This window comes from Agelaius tricolor, unplaced genomic scaffold (genome assembly GCF_023055355.1).
Source record: "Agelaius tricolor isolate 1412-34295 unplaced genomic scaffold, bAgeTri1.0.p SCAF_40, whole genome shotgun sequence".
Taxonomy (NCBI): Eukaryota; Metazoa; Chordata; class Aves; order Passeriformes; family Icteridae; genus Agelaius; species Agelaius tricolor.
In genome coordinates, this window is record NW_027269300.1 from 1,822,808 (window position 1) to 1,831,654 (window position 8,847).

At 55.0% G+C, this 8,847-nt stretch overlaps 1 protein-coding gene across 1 annotated transcript; it reads left to right on the forward strand.

The window, feature by feature from the left end:
• Positions 1 to 288: 288 nt before the first annotated feature.
• Positions 289 to 2,786, forward strand: LOC139603681 (serine/threonine-protein kinase pim-1-like). The gene is given in 6 exon segments (XM_071454570.1): positions 289 to 828; positions 915 to 965; positions 1,195 to 1,564; positions 1,792 to 1,968; positions 2,235 to 2,359; positions 2,361 to 2,786. Coding segments are annotated over 6 exon segments (1,689 nt in total).
• The last annotated feature ends 6,061 nt before the right edge of the window (positions 2,787 to 8,847 follow it).

Here is an 8,847-nt window from a genome sequence, read left to right on the forward strand (position 1 = left end):
TTTGTTTGTTTCTCTCTTTCGTTCCTTGGGGCGCGCGGCGGCTCCTCCGTTGGGTTCGCGGGGCAACGGAGGAACGGCCGCGAGCTCCGGCGGCTCCGCAGCAGCAGCAGCAGCAGCAGCAGCAGCAGCAGCAGCAGCAGCAGCAGCAGCAGCAGCAGCAGTGCTTTTCTCAATCGATTTTCCGATCGACTTTTCCCTCCCTTCGCATCCCCTTCTCCCTCCCACTCACTGTATTCCCGTCCCGTGCCGGGCCGTGCCGTCCGTGTTCCGCCTCTCCCAGCCCGGCTGATGCCGCGTCCCGCAAGGCGCCCCTCGGCGGGGCCGCCCCGTGCCCGCCCCTGCCCGGCCCGCCGTGGTTCCGCCTCGGCCGGGCTCTCTCCGTACCGGCTGTGGCGCCGCTGGAAGAGCCGCTTGCTCTGCTGCTGGCGGAGCATCGCGGTCTTTTGGCTCGGCCTGGCGCGGGCTCTGGCCCAGCCCCGGCCGAGGCCCCGGCCCCGAACGAAGCCCCTGCCGCGGTTCCGCCCGCAGCCGCTCCGCTGCCGCCCGGCTCCCGCCCCGTGGCCGAGAGCGTGGCCGGCAGCTTCCCCGCTCCGAGCCCCGCCGCTCGCCAGCTCGGCCGCCGGCCCCGAGCCGCCGCAGCCCGGGGCGGCTCGGCAAGCAGCAGCGCGCCGGGCGGGCGGGTGCCCCGGGCAGAAGAGCGGGAGCGCGGTGCCGCCCGCACGGGCGGAGAAGCCTCCCCTGGAGCAGCTCTACCGGCAGGGCCCGCTGCTGGGCAGCGGCGGCTGCGGCAGCGTTTACTCCGGGACCCGGCTCGCCGACGGCGCCCCGGTAAGAGACGGGGCCGGCTCGGAGGGCGGCGGCGGGCGGCGGGCGGCGGGCGACGAGCTCAGCCCGCCGCTCGCCTTGGCTCGCAGGTGGCCATCAAGCGACTGTCCCGGGAGCGCATCTCGGAGTGGGCGCGGCTGGTGAGTGAGCGGGGCCAGCGGGAGGAGCCGTCGGGGCGGGCCGGGCGGGGCTGAGGCGAGGCCCGGCAGGGCGGCAGCCGGAACGCTGCGAGGGCAGCGAGCGTGGAGTGAGCGGGGGCCGCGCAGCGCCCCGGGCCGGGCCATGGCGAGCCGCGGCGGGGCCGGGCAGGGGCTGCCCGAGGCGCAGCGCAGCATCGGCCCCGCTGACGGCATCGCGGTCCCCCCGCAGCGCAACGGCGCCCTTGTGCCCCTGGAGCTGGCGCTGCTGTGGATGGTGTCGCGGCCTGGCTTCCGCGGCGTCGTGCGGCTCCTGGACTGGTTCGAGGTGCCCGAGGGCTTCGCGCTGGTCATGGAGCGTCCGCAGCGCTGTCAGGACCTCTGGTACTTCCTGCACGAGCGGCGCTTCCTGACGGAGCCCGTGGCGCGGGGGCTGTTCCGCCAGGTGCTGGAGGCCGTGCGGCACTGCAGCAGCCGCGGCGTCCTGCACCGCGACATCAAGGCCGAGAACGTCCTCGTCGACCTGGCCACGGGCGAGGCCAAGCTCATCGACTTCGGCTGCGGCGCGATCCTCCAGGACACGATCTACACCCGGATGTCAGGTGAGCCCAAGCCGGGGCCCAGCCGGGCAGCTGAGTTCCCCGCTTTGCTGGCAGAGGGGGAAGAGGGGGGAAGGAAGGAGGGGGAATCCTTCTTCAGCCAGCTGCAGCCAAGTTGCTTTTTGGCAGGGCAGGGGCTGGCTGCTGTGGAACGGGAGCTGGCTGGGAGGGAGGGAAGGAGGGCGGGAGGGAGCAGCATGGGCCTGATGAGCTGCGCCCGTGTCCCATAGGAACGCCGGAGTACAGCCCACCAGAGTGGATCCTCTTTGGCTGCTACCATGGCCAGCCAGCCACTATCTGGTCCCTGGGCATCCTGCTCTATGAGCTGGTCTGCGGGCACCTTCCTTTCCGCACCAACAAGGACATCGTCCGGGGCCAGCTCGTCTTCCCGCCCCGGGTGTCTCAAGGTGGGGATGCGCCTTCAAGGCACGAGGGGAAGAACGGGCTTGGGAGGGGCAGCTGGCACATAAGCATCCTGCTCTTGCAGCTGGTGAGGAGGTGGATCTCCTGGGCTTAGCTGGAGGAGGTGGCACCAGTGCCTCTGCGCTGGTGTCCTCCGCAAGAGAGGATCAATAGGAAGCTTTTGGGTGCAGCTCTGAGCACTGCTGGTGTTGCCTGGGCACTGTGGAATGTGGGAGAGCATGGACAGGAGCCTTCTGGTTTCTCTCCGCAGAGTGCCAGCACCTCATCAGGTGGTGTTTATCCATGGACCCCACACACAGGCCATGCTTGGAGGACCTTTTTGAGCATTCTTGGCTGCAGGAGCCCTGCCTGGCCCAGGAGACAGCAGAGATGCATCCCTGAGCACAGTAGGATCCAGGAGCCCAGCAAGCAGCAGCAGCACGCGTCTCCTGGCACTGGAAGAAAACCCCAGAGCGTTTCCCTGCGGCCGTGGCGCGGAGGAGAGAGCACAGCCGAGGAGATGCTGCTTCCGCTGGTCCCCACGAGCTGTGGAGGGAGCGGCTCCGTGCTGCCCGTCCTATTGGAGAAGTGGTGGCAGTGCAGTGAAGGTGACACGGATTGGGACAGAGGAAACATCCCCCTGCAGCTCAATGGCATCGTGATGTCCCCGCAAGCCGAGGCACAGCTGGCGTGTTCTTCTGGAGCACGACGTGGAGCTGGGAACACCATCCTGGACCTGGCCGCTGGTGGGGCAGAGCCAATTGGTTTTGGCTGCGGCCCCTGCCTGAAGGACACGCTCTGCACTCCGATGGAATCAAGATGAGTCCCCAGCCGGCGCAGGGGCGGGGGGATGCTGGTGCTTCCAGGCACGGCAGGGTTCGGCCTGGCCACGTGCCGGAGGTTCCCCGCTCGGCAGCGCTGGGGAATATTAATTTTTCTGCCGGCCGCCGAGCTGCTTTTTGGTGGGACAGGGGACGGATATTCTGGAAGGGGGAGCCGGCTCGTGGCCTTGCTGACAGCTTCTGCCAGCCAGCCTGGCACGGGCTGAGGCGGGGGCAGCCAGCCTGACAAAAGCATCCATCCATGTGGATGGGGGTGGCAGAGGGGGGACGGGTTCTGAAGCTGTGCCCCAGCTGGTCTGCTCTGCAGGCCCTTGAGGAAGGGGTGCGTTTACGGGCCGGAAAGGTGGGGATTTTCCCCACCCCTGGACAGGTTGAATTCTCACCTGGAGTGGTCAGACCCTCCTCAGGCCTGTGAAACGGTGACAGGCTTTGTGCTTTTTCTTGTTTCCAGGTCTTGTTTTGAATTGACTTTCATGCAATTGTTCTTTTGTTTTCCCAGGAGGATTACACCTGGTGCCCAGACCGGACAGGGAAGCACCTACAGCGTCCGTGGAGCGCATCCAGTGCCAGCGCTGCCCCAGGGGCCATGGTCTGCAGGGACAGCCCCTTCCAGAAGGACAAGGACCTGGTGTGGGATCGGCTCCTCTCCTGGCAGCAGCTCTCCAGAGGTGGGCACCCGGCTCCACAGCTCGGCTGGCAGAAGGGCTCCGGGCAGACGGCAGCGGGCACACGGGCATCCCGCTCTTGCAGCTGCTGAGGAGGTTGCTGTGCCGTGATTAAGCAGAGGAGGTGGAACGTGGCCTGCCACGCTGCCCTTCTCTAAAAACAGAGAATGGGTCGGGAGGTTTGGGCTCTGAGCAGAGCCAGCAGCCTGGCCCGGGCACAGGCCATGGCGGGACAGGGGGACAGGAGCCTGCTGCCACTGACCGTGGCTCTCTGGTTTCTCTCCGCAGGCTGCCAGCACCTCATGCCATGGGAACGGCACCGCTCGGCCTGCCAGCCTGGGAGGGCTGGAGGGCAGCCGGTGTTCATTGGCTGTCAAAATAAATTTGTTTGGGTTTTTTTGTCATCGTCATCATCAGAGCATTTCTTTCCTCCTTTTCCAAGCTTTTGGCCTCCCTTTCTCCAGGGTAATCTTTTTGTGTCCTTCCCCAGCCTCTTGATGGCATTTGGTAGGGGGGGATTAAGCAATGTGGAAATTCAACAACAGCTCCTGTTGCCAACTGCAGCAGCTCCTTCAAGAGCCCCTTCCAGTGAGGTCTGCATGTGCCTTGCAAAAGGAAGTGCTTTGCAGTGATGGGGTTGTTGCCCTGCTGCAAAAGCTGGGAGGAAATCAGAAATGGCAAAATGCCAATTTGGCTCAACCACCACCCAGGTTCTTCATCTTTTCCCTCTGCTCCGTGATAGGCAGGCAGGGCTGGACTCCAGGAAGGTTCAAGTTCTTGGTGCTCCCTGGCATCAAAGTGATCAAGTAAACGCTTGTATGCAGGGACTGCAACAGGGCTACTTGTCAGAACCCAGGAAATGCCTCTGGCTGCCCTGGAGGACTTGAGCCCCTGTCCAGGGGGCTCAGAGACCTTGGCACAGAGCCCAAGACCCCTGTGCCTTTGATTTAGCCCTTGGAAAAAACGATTACCAATCTTATATGAAGAATTGTGAGCCATGAAAGTTTTAAGTAGAATGAAAATTAATTTATCACAGGGTGAAAAATAGATTTTTGGGGTTTCTAGAATGGGGATTCAGGGGGCAAGATGGAGCAATCGGGGCGTGTCCAGCCTTTCTCCTTCTTCTTCTTTTTGGCCTCCAACTTCTGCTGTGATGTTGGCACTTTTAGATTGGTCTAGAGTAGAAGCTCACTGTCTAACATAGGAATAGGTATTGTAAAATAATTGTAAATATCATACATGTAGTTTTTAGTATAAAAAGATAACACCGCCTTGGGGCAGGCAGAATGCCTCTGACTGTCTTGCTGAGCGGACCTCGTCAGGACAGGAGAAAGAATTTTATAGCTAAGATACAATGAACAACCTTGAGACCAAGAGCGGAAGGGCTCTGACTCCTTCTTCGAGCGCCGGGCTGGGAAAAGAGACTTTCTAACGTATATCAGGGTCACTCTGACCAGCTAGAGATCCCAAGATCCCCTAAGAAATATTTTTTGGGTCCTTTTAAATGTTGTTATTTTCTTATATATGTTCAGCTATTCTAAGAAGTTACTTGCAAGGTCTCTAGGAGAAGATTTTTTATTAAATAAAGAAGGGGGAGTTGTGGGGGCCAGAGATCCAGCCAGAGAAGAGCTTGCTGTGCTCCCCTGGAGGGCCAACTCCTGACCCACTGACTTTGTGTAGTCAGGGCGAGCAAATATGACCCCCAGCTGCCTTTGCAACTTTATGTTGATCCCCCAGTACTCATTGGTCCTTCCCTTTGTGTTCTGCCCCTGAGCCCTTATCCCATTGGTTACCAGTTTTGTCCCGCTCCTTGCCTTCCCTATAGAATCCCGTTTTTCCCTTGTTCTGAGAGTTTCTGTCCCTGGCTCCCTATGCAGAGTGCCCTGCTCTTAATAAAGGCTTCTTCTCTGTGGAACGCCATGCAGAGCTCCAGCCTTTTTTCTCCGTGTCACCTGAAGAAGGAAGCTGAACATCACACGCTGGTCTGGGAGGAGGATGTGCCTGTGCCCCTGAGCTGTCCTTCTTAGGAGGCTCTTCAGGAAGGTTGTGGCACCCTTGCCACAGCCACCCTGCAGCCACAGCAAGCAAGAGCCTCAGAAATGCCCTTGTTCCTAGAGGCTGTTCTTGTTCACTTGCTACTGATGAGTAATTTGGGATCACAGCCACCAGGACAGTCCTGGAAGCCCTGGAAGTTTCCTGCTGAAATACTCAGCATCAGTCAATTAACAATACAGAGTGCAATACACATACTCCAGCCACATGGCTCTGTCCCATCAGCTTCTCCGTGACTGGATGTGACATGTTTGGGGATTTCTGCTCTTTGGGCATTTGTTTCCTCTTGCATTTCATTGGATTGAGGCAGCTGTTGCATATAGGTTTTATGGGCAATTTTTTTTCCTCCATAGGGAGAGTAGAAAAGAATACAGGGAGAGTAGAATAGAATACAGCAGCATGCTTAGTTGGTTTATTAAAATCAATGAGTTAGAAAGTAGTAAGCAGCTATGGAACTGAGGAAAAGGGAATATTAATAGACTATGATAAAACACTCCACAGAAAACATAATTATGCTAAAGAGTATCCTTCTCCTTTTGCAGAAAGGCCCCTCACCGAGGACATAACCAGGGTGGGACAGAAAGCTGCATCAAGAGCTTGTGGGGGGAAACGGAGTTCTTTGTGTTGTAATGCCTATGGAAATCCTGTGCAGTGACAGAGCTCTTGTAAGAGCTGTAAATTGGTACAATGCCTTCAGGCCTAAATTCAAGCTAGAAGCATGCTCCCAGAGCAGCAACCTTTCTGTCACTGCTCTTGGACTGCAGCTTCAGAAACAGGCAAAACAGACCTCAGCTTAGAAAATCTAAAAGCTCCTTTTCGGTTCCTTGATCAGATTCAGGATATACTAGATTGCCAAGCAGTATGGATTCTATCTGCCACCTGTATGCCAGTTGTCTTCTGTTAATTGGGCAGTCTTCCTTATCTCTTCCGCAGCCAATCCTCCCTCCAGGGGAGACATCTGCTGATAATGGGCTATTGAATGTCACTGCATGGCTGATAAGAACTACAGCATCCCATTGGGAGATGCTCCGCCCAGAGGGAGGAGCCAAGCATTCCTACCTGGATATAATCTTGAAATTCTGGAACACCAGCACAGCTTCTTCACTGGATTTCCCAGAGGAACAGCAGCTGCCTCTTCCACTGGATCTTCAGAGGAAGACTACACCTTTCTACAGGATCCCTGCTCCAACAGAACCACCCCTGACACTCCAGGAGGGCTGCAGCCACAATTCCAATTGGACTGCTACCAACACCCTGACCCACAGGGTGTCAGGTTGTATTCTGACTCTGTCAGTGCTGTTTTGGTTTACTGCATTGTTTATTTTATCTGTTTATTTTCTTCCCTAATAAAGAACTGTTATTCCTGCTCCCATATTTTTACCTGAGAGCCCCCCTTAATTTAAAATTCATAACAATTCAGAAGGAAGGGATTTACATTTTTCCATTTCAAGAAAGGCTCCTGCCTTCCTTAGCAAACACCTGTCTTTCCAAACCAAGACAGAGGAGCCACCTGTGTTATACATGTAAATACTTAACACGAAAAAAGCAAGAGCCTCAAAAAGGCAAAACGGCTTGGGGAGCCCAAATGCCAAGTGGGATTACTCTTTCTCAAAGCCTGGAGTCACACAGAATGAAGCAGTACTTAAATCATCGTGTGCATCCCAGACACATAACAGTCCAGTTACTGACCATCTGCAATAATTTTTTGACTTTTGCTACAAATTACCTTCAAGAATAAGCTACAAATAATATCTTGAACCTGTTTAAATTCAGGGATGGCATTACAATTGCCCTAAAAAATTCGAAGGGGACCTAGTGCTGTTGCAGTAATACAAGAGAACTGTAAGTGTGTATGACTAGTTGTTATTCATATCAGGTAAAAATGGATCAGCTCAGCTTTGCAAAGCAAGAAAGAAGTCATGGAGAGTTGAAATGATGGAGTTGGGACAGTGTAGCCAGTCTGCTTTTTGTGAGAGATGCTCTTAAGCAGTGGCAGTAGTAATGTACTCATCTCCTGTAACTTTGCTCCTTGTGATTTACTATCCACCTCTGCAATTTTTTCTGCTCTTTTTTTTCTTTATTTCTTCAGCTGAGTACCAAAAGGAAACACAGAACTGCAGTGTTGCTACCAAAATAATAGATCTTTTTTCAAACTAAAAAATACCCAGAGCTTTTAGAAAACACAATGAACTGTTGCAAAGCATAAAAATACAAGATATTGAACAGTATTTTGACGTTATACTACATCAGCCAACGAAATGGATAGTAGGGCTTGAGGAACAAGGATAGAAATGAAGTTTTGTTAAAAGGGCTTATTTTGGTCTCTGTGTGGTAACTGTCATCACCCTGATGTAAATACTTCACAATCTATTTAAATTTTCCTAAGTTGTATTATTTTGCAATCAGCTATGATTTTTTAAATTTCTCCTGCACCCATAACTGAATGGTCTGAGCACAATCTCCAAACAAGACAAATGGTAAAGTAGCAAAGGGCTGCAATAACTGAGCAGCCAACAGGATAAGCCACACTGGCATATCTTGGCTTTGCCAAATCCTCTCTGAGTGCTTTCCTTTCTTTTCCTCTTTGGTTTAAAATGCAACACATTTTCATTCCTTCTGATGACTCATCTCTGAAAGAAAAAGGCAGTAGCTGTTTTTGGCAAGGTAAGTTGCATTTGCAAATTGGCTCAGCTTGTTGGCAGCAGAACTGCATTTTTTCTTATCAAAGCTGCTCATCAGCTTGAGTGGGGAGAAGGCGCAAAAGGATGAGAGAGGCTGGTGGAGCTCGGATGGTGTGAGGATCCAATGGTGCAAAGAGCTGGAAGGTGAAATCCCTTTTCTTGAGTTCAGGGTCATTAGGGAAAGGGAGGGTGTGTCTGAGAGCTCAGTTCTGTCAGCCATATTCACCTAGTAAAAGGTTTTTTTCCTGCACCTGTGTGTGTGGCCAATGCCAAGGGATGGCAGCTCTTTCTGTTGTGGGGGCATTGCAGCCTCCAACTGCAGCCTATGCAACCTGAGCTGCATTGAAATGTGTTCTCCAGGGCTCCGTTTTGGGGCTGGTCCTGGTTAACATCTTTATTGATGATCTGGAGGAGGGCATTGAGAGCACCCTCAGTAAATTTGCAGATGCCCAGTTGGGTGGGAGTGTGGATCTGCTGGAGGACGGGAAGGCTCTGCAGTGAGACTTGGACAGACTCGATCAATGGGCCAAGGACAGGGGCGTGAGGTTCCACAAGGCCAAGTGGCCCATCCTGCAGGTCACCAGCCACCTCAGGGTGAGCCAAAGTGTGCCCAAGGGGGCAAGAGGCCAATGGCACCTGGCCTG